Source organism: Henckelia pumila, chromosome 2 (genome assembly GCF_033568475.1).
Source record: "Henckelia pumila isolate YLH828 chromosome 2, ASM3356847v2, whole genome shotgun sequence".
Lineage (NCBI taxonomy): Eukaryota > Viridiplantae > Streptophyta > Magnoliopsida > Lamiales > Gesneriaceae > Henckelia > Henckelia pumila.
In genome coordinates this window covers 174,347,017-174,364,267 of record NC_133121.1, presented here as the reverse complement: position 1 = coordinate 174,364,267, position 17,251 = coordinate 174,347,017, and the positions used below count along the sequence as shown (strand labels likewise).

At 34.0% G+C, this 17,251-nt stretch overlaps 2 protein-coding genes and 1 long non-coding RNA gene across 3 annotated transcripts; 2 read left to right on the top strand and 1 right to left on the bottom strand.

Annotated features, from left to right (window-relative positions):
• The first annotated feature begins 7,691 nt into the window (after positions 1-7,691).
• Positions 7,692-8,261, top strand: LOC140878976 (uncharacterized). Its single transcript, XM_073282603.1, has one exon. It carries the CDS (start codon positions 7,692-7,694, stop codon positions 8,259-8,261), a length of 570 nt encoding a protein of 189 aa, XP_073138704.1.
• Positions 8,262-8,297: 36 nt separating this feature from the next.
• Positions 8,298-9,230, top strand: LOC140878974 (uncharacterized). Its single transcript, XM_073282602.1, has one exon. The coding sequence runs from the start codon at positions 8,298-8,300 to the stop codon at positions 9,228-9,230; it is 933 nt and encodes a 310-aa protein (XP_073138703.1).
• Positions 9,231-14,604: 5,374 nt separating this feature from the next.
• LOC140879573 (uncharacterized) lies at positions 14,605-16,963 on the bottom strand. The gene is made up of 3 exons (XR_012149463.1): positions 16,828-16,963; positions 15,501-15,578; positions 14,605-14,669 (listed from the first exon to the last, which is right to left on the bottom strand). It is a non-coding gene; the product is annotated as an uncharacterized lncRNA (long non-coding RNA).
• Positions 16,964-17,251: the final 288 nt, after the last annotated feature.

The following is a 17,251-nucleotide window of genomic DNA, read 5'->3' as shown; positions in this document are numbered from 1 at the left end:
GATTCTGGAATCACACCCAACTCTTGGATGAATTTTCTCATCCAAACCGCCTCTTTAGCTGCAGCTGATGCTGCAATGTATTCTGCCTCAGTGGTGGAATCCGCTGTGGTGTCTTGCTTGGAACTCTTCCAAGAGACAGCACCGCCATTGAGCACGAATACAAATCCAGAGGTTGATTTCGAGTCATCCACGTACTTTGGAAGCTAGAGTCGGTGTAGCCTTCCAACTTCAATTCTCTTCCACCATAAACCATGAATATATTCTTAGTTCTTCTCAAGTACTTAAGAATATCCTTCACGGCTTTCCAATGCATTTGACCTGGATTGGCTTGATATCTGCTCGTGACGCTCAGAGCATAGGCCACATCCGGTCTAGTAGATATCATCCCATACATGATACTACCTATGGCTGACGCATATGGTATATGTGTCATTTTCTCTATCTCTTCGTCAGTCTTGGGACACATAGACTTGGATAGAGAAACTCCATGACACATAGGTAGATGTCCTCTCTTGGACTCATCCATTGAAAACCTTTTCAATATAGTGTCGATGTAGGTTGCTTGAGTGAGTCCTATCATTCTCTTAGATCTATCTCTATAGATCTGTATCCCTAGAATATAGGATGCCTTACCCAAATCCTTCATCGAGAATCTACCTGAAAACCATATCTTTGTTGACTGCAACATCCCTACGTCATTCCCAATGAGTAGGATGTCATCAACATAAAGTACTAAGAATGTTACCGCATCCTTAACTACTTTCTTGTACACGCATGGTTCCTCCGGGTTCTTAATGAAACCAAAATCCTTTATTGTTTCATCAAATTTCTGGTTCCAACTTCTTGATGCTTGTTTTAGACCATAAATTGATCTCTGAAGCTTGCATACCTTATGCTCGCTTCCCATGGAGGTGAATCCTTCAGGCTGCATCATATAGATTTCTTCCTTAATGTTTCCATTAAGAAATGCAGTCTTCACATCCATTTGCCATATCTCATAGTCATACCATGCTGCTATGGCAATTAGGATTCTTATGGACTTGAACATTGCGACTGGTGAAAAGGTTTCATCATAGTCAACTCCTTGTCTTTGAGTATAACCTTTTGCAACCAATCGTGCCTTATAGGTCAACACCTTGCCATCAGGCCCAAGTTTTCTTTTGTAAATCCATTTACATCCTATTGGAACAATTCCATCAGGAGGATCTACTAAAGACCAAACTTGGTTTGAATGCATCGAGTCTATTTCCGACTGCATTGCTTCAAGCCATAAATTAGAATCCGCATCAGAAATTGCTTCCTTGAAGTTTCTTGGATCACATCCAATATCGGGTTCACTTTGATCCCCTTCAAGAAGAAGACCATATCTAACAGGAGGCCTAGAAGTCCTCTCGGATCTTCTAGCAATAGGCGTGTCTTGTGATGATTCTTGAGGTGTAGGATCGTTAATTTGTATTTCGGGTTCTTCTCGAATTTCTTCGAGTTCCATCATCTTGCCTTTCTTATCCAATAAGAATTCCTTCTCCAAGAAGGTGGCATTCCTTGAAACAAACACCTTTGTTTCAGCAGGATGATAGAAATAATATCCGATTGAATTCTTCGGATACCCCACAAAATAACATAAGATAGATCGACTATCCAACTTATCTCCCACTGTCTGCTTCACGTAAGCAGGACATCCCCAAATCCTCAAGTACGAATACTTAGGAGCTTTGCCATTCCATAACTCGTATGGTGTTTTATCTACTGCTTTAGTGTGAACGTTGTTCAACAACAAAACCGCCGTTTCAAGCGCGTAGCCCCAAAACGATGGTGGGAGCTCAGTGAAGCTCATCATGGATCGAACCATGTCCAACAAGGTTCTATTACGACGCTTCGAAACACCATTCAGCTGTGGTGTCATAGGAGGAGTCCACTGAGAGAGAATCTCATTCTCTTTTAGATAGTCCAAAAACTCGGCACTTAAGTATTCTCCACCACGATCTAATCGAAGTGCCTTAATACTTTTGCCTAGTTTGTTTTCTACTTCAGCCTTGAATTCTTTGAACTTTTCAAATGCTTCAGACTTATATTTCATTAAATATAAATACCCATACCTTGAATAATCATCAGTAAAGGTAATGAAGTAGGTGTGGCCAAATTGAGTACCAATTCTAAATGGACCACAAACATCTGTATGGATCAAATCCAACAGATTTTGACTACGCTCAGGTTTCCCCTTGAATGGAGATTTAGTCATTTTTCCTTTCAGGAAGGATTCACAAGTAGGTAGAGAGTTAATATCAGACATATCAAACATGCCCTCTCCCACTAGCTTGTTCATCCTCCTTGAGGAAATATGACCTAGCCTAGCATGCCAAAGATTTGCCGGGTTTTGACTATCGTTTTTCCTTTTATTTGTTGTTACCGGTTTATCGACATAATTCATTGAAACATCTTTTAATTTTAAGTTATATAGATCGTTTTCAAGTTGTCCATTTCCAATCAAACATTCATTCTTGTAAATATTGCAAATCTCATTCACAAAATTGCAAGAATAACCATCTCTATCAAGCATAGAAATAGAAATAATGTTTTTGACCAAATCCGGAACATATAAAACATCTCTCAAAAATAACTTAAAATTGTTTTGCAAAATTAAATAAATGTCTCCTATCGCTTTGGCTTCGACTCTTGAACCATTCCCGAGTCTCAGTTGGGTCTCACCCATCCTTAGCTTACGACTTCTTGTCATCACCTGCAAATCATTGTAAATGTGAGATCCACATCCGGTATCCAATACCCAAGAAGAAGTATTAAGAGAAACATTTATTTCAATGTAAAACATACCCTTTTCAGTTTGCAACTGATCGAGGTATTCCTTGCAGTTACGTTTTCAATGACCGGGCTTCTTGCAGTAATGGAAAACGTTTTCATCCTTCTTCTCATATGAAACCTTGGCCTTCCCCTTCTTATTCGGTACACTCTTCTTGGGCGGGGCAGAACGCTTCTTACCCTTTCCACTTGGCCCCTTCTTCGAGTTAGAAGAGGACCCAACCAAGAGTACCGGTTTATCCTTCTTTAGTGTGGCTTCATATGTGACAAGCATATTGACCATCTCTTCAAGGGTGGCCTCTATCTTGTTCATGTTGAAGTTCACCACAAAACCGTCATATGATGAAGGAAGTGAAAGGAGTAACAAGTCCGAGCTGAGTTCATGCTCCAAAGTCAAGTCGAGTGTTACCAACTTTTCAATGAGCCCAATCATGCGCACCCCATGCTCACGGACAGAAGTCCCCTCTCGCATGCGGCTTGTCATGAGCTCTCTGACAGTGGCATACCTCTCCGACCTTGACTGAGCTCCAAATAGCTCCTTGAGTGCTTTGTGAATGTCAGCAGCATTCACGGCATCCTTAAATCGCCTCTGGAGTTCATCAGACATCGAAGCCTGCATGTAGCATTTGGCCTTGATATCATGGTCCCACCATAAATCAAGTTTGTCCAACTCTTCCGGACTTGTATTAGCCGGGGCTTCCTTCGGGGGCGGCTTCTCTAACACGTAAAAAGCCTTTTCCGAAGTGAGAATAATCTTTAACTTACGGAACCATTCCGTATAGTTTGCGCCAGTGAGTTTGTTTTGTTCGAGAATTGCAAATAGTGGATTACGCGAATTCATTGTAACGATATACTGAAAAGGAAACAGACAATAATCAGTGATTGTTTAATTAATTTACTAAGACATAAAATATGGCGAATTTTAATTTTATGAATTACACTCCCACTATTTTAACGATTTCACCACCCTCTAGTGAAAACGGGTAACTTTTTCCTTAGTGAGAACATGGAGTCCAATTTACAAATCATAGTCCCGAATAATATCAGCCAACCATAATTTTCAAAAGGTAGAACCCAATTACTTCCAAAGTAACCCCCATGTATTTATCTCATGTCCAATAAGGGCCCAATAATATGACGCCGTTTATTGTGACATGTCAAGATGACCCATCAATATTAAGTTGTGATGGACGGTCGCCATGTGGATCCCCCAATAATATGAGCCGATCACATGGGAGTTCCACCCAACTTACAACATTTGTCGATCCAATGTACAGCTTTCCGACGAACGGGCCCCCCCAATAATATGATCCGGACCATATCCGCGGGTAGCATCTCATACATTGATCGTTGATGGAAGGTAGGAAAATTTAAACAATATTTAAATTCCCTTTTATTAATCTTGATATAAATTTTAAATCATATTTAAAATGAGGGATTTTTAATTTTGAAAATTTGTCTCATAATTCATTTTTATGTATGCTTGCGGGATTCATACAATTTGTTCTAAACATGCATACATCAATAATATCATATATTATTTAAGGATGATCGATCCCATTATCTATTCGACCCGTGCTTGCCAATCACGAGTCTAAGTCCAATCCTAGGTAATATGCAGGTATGCAATGCAATCCTATTACATTGAGCTTCCAATTTACATTTCTTCAGTCTTCATTGTCTGCTGGGCCCACCATTTCTTCAAATCTTTGTCTCCCACTAAGTCTAATAAATTTACAATAAATTTCGATGACAAATATGGGATACATTTGTAGGGGTGGGAACGGGCCATAAACCAGGCCCACTTTTATTACATATGACAATCATATTGGGCTATAAACCAAGCCCATTAATAAACACCAACAACAATAAGACAAATGTAAATTCCTAACATACACCTACAAAATTGGTTATGGCAATCGATCATCCCATTATCCAATTTTAAATTCAAAATTTAAATAATTGGATAAACATGCTGTGGCATCATAATTTAAAAGATAAAATCATATTTTATCTTATCCATCCATAAGATCACATCTTATCATCAATTGTACCAAAATAATCAATTTTCAAAATTCAATTTAACGGATAAAATATTTAAATTTTCCAAAAATTCAAATTTATCCAAAAATCAATTTTAAAAATTTCGGACTCGAACAATTCGATCCGATGCCTCGTGATCTTATCAAAAACATTTTTCGATCGGATCAAACACTAGAATTTCAAAAATTCAAAATTTTCAAAAATCAATTTTTAATTTTTCCGGGCTGCCCGGGACAATCCCGGGCAGCCCGTGCCCTGACCGGGCGCGGGCTGGGCAGCCCGCCGCTGCCCTGCGCAGCGCCCAGCGCTGCCCTGGGCAGCGACGATCGCTGCCCTTGGATCGCTTCTTGCCCGTCAGAAAAATAAAATTTTTTGATTTTTTTAAAAAATATGTTTTGTTTCAAAAACCCGAGGCCAAAAATTTTTGTACAATCGATTAATTTAATCGTTTGATCTGAGCAACCTGTCTCTGATACCACTGTTGGAAAACCGTGTTCAGATCAATTGAATCGATACCCGGTGCAGCGGAAGTTTAAAATTTTTATTTTTCTTTGATATGAAACAATTTCATATCATGGGTATCAAAACGTTTAACGATTAAATCACACAAGTAAAATAAATAATAATTAATTAAATATTTTACCTCCAATCTCGAAGCGAGATTATGGACACCAACAGAATTTAATCTGCTCTTCTTGTATATCCCGGGAACCGATGGCGTCACGATCAATCACCGGAATAAGGTCCACGAACAGAAAACAGAAACCCTCTCATTGACTGCACTAGAAATCAATCAGAAGTTTTGCGTAGAGAATAAACAGATATGATCTGTTAATTCAGAATTGTAATTTTTCACAAAAATCACAAGTCTGAATTTTCTCCGGGCGGGACAAGGACTTCGAAAAACCCTTAGAATATTTAGAGTGTAATTTCGAAAATTATAAGACACAAAATGTTTGATTTTTGAACCCAACACCTCTATTTATAGATAATTTCTAGTTATAATTGTATCAGGACTCTAACTCCTTAAAGCCCACAATCCATAACTCAAGCCCAACAAGCCAAGCCCGTTGTTATAGAAATTAATATAAAATTCATCGTGACTCCGATTGATAAACTGATTTCACCAATGTGCACAGAAACCATTTCTGCATCTTTTAGAGTCAAGATAATTTTTCTGAATTCAAATTCAGTGATTTCCAAAAATGCCCATCACTATGTCATTTTAGGAAATTCCACTCCCTTTAGTTGAGAAATCCAATTTCTCTTTCATTAAATTTAACTCTTTAAATTTAACTATCTCTACGGGATTTTAGTAATCCATTACTTGTGTAACCCTCAATGGTTCAGGAATACAGCTAGCCGTGGGCTCACAACTCCTTGTGACTCGGAACAACAATTTCCGACTTACCCATCGAATCATGGTAAGAGCGCCTAGCAACATCGCCCCATGATTTCCTAGGTATTACTGATAGTGCCTGCAAGAACCAGTAGATTTTGGTTAGCGTACAGTACGGTCCCTTCATCCATATATCCCGATCGAATCAACAACCATTGGTATATCGAGAGTCGTTCGAGATTCGATAACTATGCATTACATCTTGGAGATCAAATAGTGACATCGCATGTGTTACTAGGATAACCAATTAACCTAAAACACATCATGTACTCTGGCCAGAGATTCGTCACACTAATATCTCCTCAGATCGCATAGGATATCCATACTCACAAGTATGTGGTGAATCCTTGACAACAAAGCATCTACTCCTATATGTATCGTAACTGTACCCAATCCCGACACCTGATGACCCCAATAGAGTCGGTAAACGAGTCAAAGTACAGTACTAGCATATAGAGTCTCAATGATGTTTCAAGTAATATGGACTAATGGTGTACAACCAAAACCGCGAACTTTATCCACTCGATAAGTGATAACCACTTGGAAAGTCCGAATAGGGTAGTTCGATCATTCATCATATGAATATCCATTTGCATGCTTTGAACATCTCTATGTTCCATACCAATGAAACGTGGTACTCGGCATCGCAAATGCTAGTCTCTATCTCGAGCGATCCTTATCCTTATTTGCGGACGGCTCAATTGACTAGGAACAGTTTAGAATATACAGTGACTATAAGATGTGTTTCATGATAGTCATCCCCATGTGCTACCACATCGTACATACACTATAGTATATTCAAGGTCTTTATCAAAACAACAATATTATATCATCATATAACAATATGAAGAAAGATAAAGTCAATACCATTATAAAAGTGTAAATTATATTAAACAAAAGATTGTTTTACATAGAGTCATAAAAGCCCTTAGCCACAAGTTGGCTAACCGGGCACCCACTCTTTCAAAATAATATTCATCCAAACACATTCATCAATTAAATGGAGGATTTGACAATTGGATAAGAGTAAATGAAGGAAAAACATGTGCATTTCTTGCTCATATTGGTTCTGCAGCTTCTTCGCCTCATACTATGTGTGAGAGAAGAGCCAAAAATTTTATGAGACCTTCACAACATATTGATAAAGTGATTCATGCCCAATATAAAGAGAAAAGAGAGAAAAATAGTTTGCGTTTGAGTACCTCAATTGTAGCTGTTCGCTGGCTAGCACTTCAAGGTTGTGCCTTTATAGGTAACGATGAATCTCTCTATTTTCATCTAATCGTGGAAATTTTATTGAATTGGTGAAGGCTTTTGCAAAAATGAGTACAGAAATTGATGGAGTTGTATTTGAGAATGCTCCTAAAAATGCCCAATATATTGATCCAGAAATTCAGAAAGAGATTTTACATATTATGACCAATAAGTACGACAGATGGTTCGTGAAGAAGTTGGAGACAAATGCTTCTGTATTCTTATTGATGAAGCACGAGATATATCTAAACGGGAACAAATGACCAATATCTTGAGGTTTGTGAACAATAATGGGATTTTGACTGAAAGATTTTTTGCCATTAAAAGTGTCAGCGATACAACCTCATTGAATTTGAAAAAAGAGATATCAAATGTTCTTGTTCATTATGACCTCCAAGTTAAGAAAATCAAAGGCCAAGGATATGATGGTGCTAGTAATATGTATGGCGAATGGAATGTATTTCAGACATTATTTCTCAGAGATTGTCCCTATGTGTATTATGTCCACTGTTTTGCTCATCGATTACAACTGACATTGGTTTCTGCAGCTAAGGATGTTAGTGTTATTTGGGAATTCTTTTATCATTTGGATAATATTGTCAATATTGTTACTTCTTCTACTAAGCGCATTGCTGAGTTACATATTGTGCAAAGAAATGAAATTGAGCATATGTTGGCAATTGGAGAACGTGATTCTGGAAGTGGAGCCAATCAGATTGGTAATTTACAGCAAGCAGGAGCTACTCGTTGAAGTTCTCACTATGACTCAGTAAAAAGTTTGATAGGTATGTACGCTGCAACTTGCAAAGTTTTTGAAGTTCTTAGTGACCATTCTCCAAATGGAAGAGCTAGGGCTGAAGTTCAGGGGATTTACAGAAACATGGCAAGCTTTAAATTTGTATTCATTTTGCACTTAATGCATAAAATTATGAGAACAACGGATACTCTTTGCCAAATTCTTCAAAGAAAATCTCAAGACATTTTGAATGCTATTACATTTGTCTCTACTACCAAAACTATCCTTCAAGAACTTAGAGAATTCAGGTGGGAAGAATTTTTTAGTGAAGTGAAAGTTTTTTGTTCGAGAAATAAAATTGACGTGCCTAACCTTCAGTGTCTATATAAGATCGGTCGTTCTCGTCAGCAAACTACAGTTGAGCATCATTACCACTTTGATGTTTTTAATGCAACAATAAATTTCATCTTGATGGAGTTAAATACTCGGTTCAATGAGTCATCAGTGGAACTTTTTTCTCTTAGTACAACTTTAGATCCTAAAAATTCATTTGACTCATTTAAGAGTGATGATATTTGCAAGCTTGCAACGAAGTTTTATCCCAAATATTTCACAGATCAAGACATCGTTGCTTTGGAGTATGAATTGGTACATTATAAACTTGATGTGGTGCAGAATTTGAAGGTTTCTACACTTGTTGAGTTGTGTCAGCAATTGACTGAGAGTGGACGATCAAAGGTTTATGTTATGTTGACTAGATTGATTCATCTTGTTTTGACTTTACCTGTTTCTACCGCCACTACTGAGCGAGCTTTTTCAGCAATGAAGCATGTGAAAACGGCACTTCGCAATAAAATGGAGGATGACTTTCTTGCCGATTGCTTGACACTCTATATTGAGCGAGATTTAACTAAGGATATAGATGTAGATTCTATTATAGATGAATTTTATGTTTTAAAATCTCGTAGGACACAACTTCTTTGAACAACATAATATAATGACTTTTTTTGTGATATATATATATATATAAGTTTAAGTCCACCCTTACTTTGATTCTTGGATCCGTCCCTGAATGCATGTTATCGTCATGATTCCATTGAATGTTTATTTTTATTTATTTCTTAACTAAAGAACTGGGTTGTGCTTTTTGTTTGTTTTAAAGGCGGCATGCAACCATGTTCTTTTTGACCAGTCCACAATATTATTAAACAACAAAAATTAAATTACCAATTTAAATACAATATCTTAGCTAGATTACTTAAGAATATGATTATTATATCAAAATAGATAAAAAAAAAATTAATAAATAAATAAATTATATCATCTTTCGAAATATGAAACCATGGTTTTAGGTTTTGCCACCAAGCACATTAGAATCTCGTACATATCCGAATTCGGGACGAGGAAATGTCAAAATCCTCAAAACAATATTTGTACGTGATTAGATCATAGAATCATTCCTAGCTAGTAACATGCAAATAACCTAGAGGAGAGGATCTATCGGGGAGTGCTGGGAGCTTGAGGCTTGGAGGCCGCCAGGTTAGCCGCTTTCTTTGTGTTTTTTCCTATTTCGGGTGGATTTTGCGTCATATATTTTGTAGAGTTTAATTTGTACTTAATGATTTTCTTTGGGTGGATTGCAGAATTATTTTTATGATTTAACTTCATGCTTTTTCAGTGTTTCTAATATTGCTATTTTTGTTGTAATAACGAAAGTTAAAAAATTAGAACAAAAAAATAGATGATAAAATTAGGATGAGAGTTATACCCGTTAATGCATCTTGAGAACATTATTTTTTGACTTGAGAAATAACAATCAGTTCTTTGAGGTTGCGGATATTAGCTGATATTGTTTCAATCGAAAAAACATCAATTATAACCTATGCTATATTTATTACTCGTTGCAACAGAAATTGCATGTGGTATGTTTCTAAGAATGAAAATATTATATGCGTCGTACGGCTAACTCAGTGGCTCATAGTCTTGCTTTTTTTTGCTATTTCTTCGCCATACATGATATTTCTTTGTGTGAAAGTTTGGTAATTTTCCGTTTTGGCTTGTAAATCTTGTAATTAAAGACGTTGTTCATTCTCAATAAAGTTACAAGTTTTACCATAAAAAAAAACAATGAAAATCATTAAAACATTACTTCGTACTCGGTTAGGAAGTGATATGTTGAATGCTTGTTTGATATCATAGCCAGATGTGTTTCGATACAATTAACAATGAAACTATTATTCAGCATTTTCTAAGTATGAAATCTCATATAATGTTATTTAGTCAAAACATGTATTAAGTTAAGTTAATATATGACTTTTTATATACATTTTATGTTATACTAGAAAAAGTGTACATGCATTGCACGTAAAATAGATATGATAGTACTGCGACGAAAATAAACAATTTTTATTGAGAAAAAAATTCATAGAATACCCACAAATACCGAAACATATTTCTAAATAATCATTCATATATATATATATATATATATATATATATATATATCAGTTTTATTGGGAGAAGATTTTTTAAATATTAATAGTACACATAACATAAAATATAAATAATCAATAATATTTTTTTTCATGCTAATAACTTTACTCCGCCATCCTTCCTTTGATTCAACATCCGTCTTCTTCTTTGAGTAAATGCAGCTATGTTCTCGTCATCTTTAATTTCAATGGTTTCATCTGTCGGTAATTTTGATACCTTCACGTCATCTTGATTTTCTGTAATTTTCAATGAATCTATCTTCTTTTTCCTTTTGTGATTCCGGCAACTGGCAAGCACCTCTTGGGCTTCACATATTTTTGTATTGAAGATTCTGGCGGTGGCTTTTAGAAGGCTTCCACTACTATAGATAGTGTATTTTTTTGTTTATAAATTTTTTGATCCATCTTGAAAAGGAACACATGTTGTCCCTTGATTGTGTTGTCAAGATCAATGAAAAATTTTGTTTCATTTGATTCCTGTTAATATATAATTTCAATGAACAGATTAGTAAATAACTTCAATGGGCAGTTCAGTAAGCAATAAATTTAGAACTTCAAAATTTAAAATTATGGTTACAATCATGTATACCTTATCAATTAATTCAATGTATTTCTTCACAGAGCAGCTAATAAAATCTGAAGCGACATCTTCAAATAATGTAAGTCTTGCTGATGTGTCATTATCTTGTACCGTTATTGTTAAACGATACCTATAGATATTTACATGGCATCAAAGTATTGACAGATACTTTTCAACATCAATACAACATATGAGTGTATGATTTTTCCTTTGAATGACTTGAACAGTTTGGTTTATGAAATTTGCACAACTAATTCCATTTGTTGTTTTAGTGACTGCTTTCATACAATTGGCACATGCTTCATACCATGGTTTTGACTTATTTTCAATCTCACATATATTTTCCTTAAAGCAGTAATACATGTCCCGTTTAAGATAATAAAACTTCCAGCATTTATTGACTGTTATATTATGGAAATCACTTTTGAAAACCATATAGCAAGCTTTAATATTGTTTGTGTCTATTTCAAAGAAGCATCCTTATCCACCAAATACTTTAGTGTGGTTTTCTCGCATTCTTTGATTCTGTTTTCTGCCCATAGTACATTTAAATCTTGTTTTCCACAATAATTTTCAACCTATGCAAAAAAAAAATTTCATAAGTAGCAGAAAATAACTTTTTGTTAAAAGAGGAACAATGATTTATTTTGTACCATAAGTTTATTCTTTCTGCTTTGCTGCATTTTGGGTTCTATAGCATTCCGGTTGTAAATGTTGATTTCAACTTAGGAAATCCTGTATTATTAATTAGACGATGACCCAAATTATTCATGAACACAACAGAAATAAATGATAAACATTTTAATGACAAAACCATGATATATATTCATTTTAAGATTGCAGAAGGCCACAATTGAGTTCTGAGTACGATTTGCTTCCAGAAGTTGTCCTTCATTTAGTGTCAGATCATCCCATAAGTTTATTGTGATAGTTTGGAGCCTGCAAGAAAAAAATACTTATAAATAATTGTTGAATGAGGTGATTATGTTCAACGAACTTACATTGAGTTCATCAAAATTATTTTTCTTATGTAACCAAAAGTGATCTTGTCTTGTTTTGTATAACGGTGAGTTGCCGGACTTCTATCAAAATTCCAATAACATCTGCACAAAAGGGGATAGATTTTAAACAAAGTCATCATTTTCTCATAAATATAAAACAACAGTTATAATGACATTTACCATGTTCATTATCAGTGGCTGGATTTGCTTTTATATAAGCAAATTCTTTGAAGTCAAAGTTCAAACTGTCACATATCAACTGTGGTTGTGCCTCGCTTATGATTGTCCCTCTATGCAGCCGCAATTCAATTTTTTTATTCACATTTGGATACTTTGTTTGTAGGGTTGGACATTTGGGTTCTCGATGATATAAGTCTTGCTGACCTTGATCTGATCTTCAAATATTTGTATAATGTTTTCAAACATTATACCATGAATCATTATACCCTTGAAACAGAAAACAGAAGCAAATTCAGTAGTTTGAGTTATTACAACTAATATGAAAAGTATTACATTTTTCAGAACACTTTTGCGAATATATTATAATTTTCAGAACATTTTTGCATAAATATAATAACACTTTTTCATATAAAGAATACTTATAAAGATGTTGGTTGTGCTACAGAGGTGTCACGTTCATTTACATAATTTAGTGGTCATTTTTAAATGTTGTCTGCCTCTCTCGATTTAAAAAGAAAGAAAATTGATATTTGAAATTATTCAAATCATCAAAATTTATAAAATGTGATTGAACAGATCGATAGGTATAGAAAAACAATTGTTTTACCAAAAACAAATGAAACAATTAAATTAAAATTAAACCTTTCAACTTACTTCATCATCCATGAATATCATCTTCCGAATTGTTGTTGAACTTTGCATTGTGGAAGTTTGATGTCCTTGTCTAAGAACCAGTACTTTATTTCTTACATTTTTTTGGTTGGTTTGAAGTGAATTGATAGAAAAAATAACAGAATTATCCATTTCCGTTATTAAAAGAAAACCACCAGTTCTTTTTTTTTTTTTTTCAGAGAGAATCTGGGAATAACTTTGGTTTATCTTTTATATAATCTATCTTCTATCTGTTATAAGCATATACTAACACTTTAAATGTATAGACTCCACGTCTTGAAGAAGCAAGATTTGTATCCATTTTAACACAAAGGAAGTAAACAAAAATATACTATTATATATTCTGATTTTTTTTTTGAAAATCCTCAGCTTCTTGAGATTGAGTGTCCGTAAACAATTCAAATAATTCATTTGGAATGGTTGTGGCCGCTAATCTGATTTTACCATTATCACAGCAGAACGTGGGGCTCTCAAATTCAAACTTTTTTGTCTCGTAGTGATGACACATGATCATTGAATTTATTTCACGTAATTCTATTGTTCCTACATGCTATGGCAATCAAAAAATATAATTATATGTTAATTCTGAAAGCAAAAAATGTATAAAATTATAGCATAGGAAATCCATGAAGAAATAAATTACTAATAATTATTTTTTACCTTGATATTTTACAGCTATGAGTGACGTGACATTATCTTTCTCTTTTTTTTTTTTCTTGGATGTAATGCATTCGGAATTTGTTGAGGACGTGTTTGAATAAGCGAATTTGAATGTTTGGATTCTGTCTTGTCTTTTTTTGAAGTATTTACTGCAAATATGTCTGTAAATAATTATTATAGTTAGCAGAATGAAATTTAAAACACAGTGTAATTGATAATTCTATGATACATGATACTTATCATAAAAATATACCTTGGGGCATATGTTTTGTGTACATGTAATCAATAGGCACATGACTACCATCATTGGATAATACCCTTTTGATAAAATAAACAAAAAGAAATATTAATAAGTACAGTTAAAAATTAAAAGGCAATAGATGTTTTCCAGCAAGTTACAAACGTGTGCAACCAAAATGAAATTGTATAGAAATGATACAACAATTGTAATCATTTTTTTCTCTGGAATATTTTTGAGGAGATTAATTATAAAATAATAATAATAAGAAAATAAAGATAATTAATTATTATATTTATTTACAATTTAACAGTTTATTATATGAGACTTATCGAAAACCTGCTTGATTTGTAACCTCTATCTTTTCTTTTCTTTCTTGTCTCAGATGCGTCCCTGGGTCATTTTTTGTCTTTAGAGGCACTTTCTGCAAATTTCTCTGACATTAATATAGTTGACGGTATCAAGTAGAAAATGGGAGGCAACTAATTATTTTTCGAGCTGTGAGATTCATAATAGGTGGCAAGGAGAAATATACCTTGAGAGGTAACATCTGATAGCATACTATTGTTAACTTTAGAATGACCACCTTTGAATAACAAGCTGTTGGTGAAAATAATTTCTAAATATTATATTGTATCACAATAACGACGATAATAAAACAAGAGAAAATTGATACCCTTCTGAGAGGAAAAATAAAGGATAATGAAATGCATATTAACGTATATCATAGCATATAACAATAATAAAAGTGATAAATTCAGAGGTGATAGATATTTTTAATCCATTCTAAACTTGCATAGCAAATCTGAAATTGTATAGAAATGTTAAAAGAACTTTAATCAAATTTATTTATTTTTTCATGAAATGATTTTGAGAAGTTACAGTACAAAATGATATATACAAGTAAATAAATATGGGCAAAGATCATTTGTTTTTTTACAAAATAACAATTGATGAAAATAGACAGGACAATAATGAAATGAAATTTGAGAAACATGTTTGAGATGGAACCGCTTTCTGTTACTTTCTTGCTTGGCTTAAATACGTCATCAAACTTTTTTTTTTTTTTTTTACTTTTGGGGCACTTGCTGCGAGTGACTCTGATATTAACACAGTGGACAACATCAAGTAAGAATTGCGAGGCAACAAAAAAATTTTTTAAAGTGAGGTTCATAATAGGTGGTGAAGAGAATTGTACTTTGCGAGGTAGAATTTGATGGCATATTATCGATAGCCTTATAACTACTACTTTCGAATAACCCGTAGATAAAAAAAATCAGATTAGAAATAAGAGGAATTGTTATCTTTCAACCCATTAAGAACTTCGTTACATGATTGAGGTTAGAAATATAGAATGCTGCAGTGAGAAATGATTATAGGAATCTGATAAAATCCAAAAAGTAAATGAGTTGGTAAAATGTTGTATCATACCTTCTATATGAGAATACTGAATTTTTTCGGCACATGCTGAATTTTGATTTTAATTTTAGTTTGATGAAGCTTGGGAACCTGTAATGAAAATGGTGAAGAGAATTAATCTTTGAATAATTATGGAGAATAGGGATGCAAATTTTTGAATCATATTTATATTTTTGAACCTTAAGAAAAATGATTGTTGATATCAATGATTTATTAAGATATATCATTTTAATTATTTTGTAGGAAAACAAGAGTTCACTCACTATTGCCTAGCATATGCAACACGTTGATCCTCTAGAAACAAGAGGTGACACACACAGACATAACATAACATAACAGACAGAGCAAATAATAAACAAAGCACATTAAATCAGTTTTGGATAAACATTTGCCATTAATTCCACTAATCTTATAGCATCTTTAGTCTCTATTTTTGTTACTATAATTTTTTTTAATTTAAATTTCCTAACCATGTACGACTGTTTTTAGGGCTGACCATTTGAATGTGTACATAGACATTCAGACACCAATTCACTTAGTCCAAGATTATGTGTCTATACTAGGGGTGTTCATTCAGTCCGAACCGAACCGAACCGAAATTTTGGTTAACCGAACCGAAATTCACCGAAAATTCGAACCGAAAACCGAACCGAATTTAACGGTTCGGTTCGGTTAAAACCGAAATTTTTTCGGTTTTTCGGTTCGGTTTAACCGAATTTATATATTTTTAAGTTATTTTATTTATTTTATATTTATTTATTAATAAAAACAAATAAAAATATTAATTAAAATATTAAAAAATAATTAAAAATTCAAAAAAATCAAAAAAATCGGTTTTCGGTTCGGTTCGGTGAACCGACCGAAAAAAACCGAACCGAACCGAACCGAAAACCGAAAATCCGAAAACCAAACCGAATTTTCGGTTCGGTTTTCGGTTCAAACCGAATTTTCGGTTTCGGCTCGGTTCGGGCGGTTAACCAAACCATGAATACCCCTAGTCTATACCGTTACTTTGAAAATTTAACTGAACATTTAATCTTAAACAATGTAAACTAATTATTGTTTAGAGAATTGGAATTTGTAAAACTTATCAGTAAGAAATTTGGCACTACAACTTTATTAATTATTACTATTAATAATTAGGCATTGTGAAAGGTAACGGTGGTGGAATTCAATTAAAATATGCTATGGGTTTGTTATTGGGAATTAAATCTTGCTTACCATTTAGTTGGAGGTATACGGTGGCATAATTATAACGTATTTGCAGAATTTTTTAATAGAAGTTGCAGAATTTCATATGGGGATACTTTGAAATGTATTTAATTAAAATTAAAATTACCTGTCGGACTTGGTTGGCGTACGAGGAAGGAGGTAGATGACTGATCTTGATCCGAAGCCTTAGGACCTTTGCAATTGCAATTGTGAGGGAATGTTTGTTGTTGAGTGTTTGTGGTTGCGTTCCAATTTTGGTGTGAGAGTGTGGGTTGTGAAGGGTGGAGATTTGTGAGTGTGGGTTGTGAAGGGCGAAAAGGTGTGAAGCAATGGGTTGTGTGAGTGTTTTTTTTTTTTTTTTTTTTTTCCAATTTGATAAGGGTTAAAGTGTAAATTCATAATTGTAGTTGTGGAGATTTATTGGTACATTTAAAAAGAAGAAAGATAGATAGATAGATTAATTTTTCAAATTTATAAAATTTACCTCCTAATTGAAAATTCTGGGTATGATGCTGCTTGGATTGTTACATGACCTCTTACACATCATGGGA

What these genes read in the sequence shown, in the direction of transcription:
- LOC140878974 (XM_073282602.1), top strand. Translation starts at nt 8,298, where the DNA reads ATGTACGCTGCAACTTGCAAAGTTTTTGAAGTTCTTAGTGACCATTCT.
- LOC140878976 (XM_073282603.1), top strand. Translation starts at nt 7,692, where the DNA reads ATGGTTCGTGAAGAAGTTGGAGACAAATGCTTCTGTATTCTTATTGAT.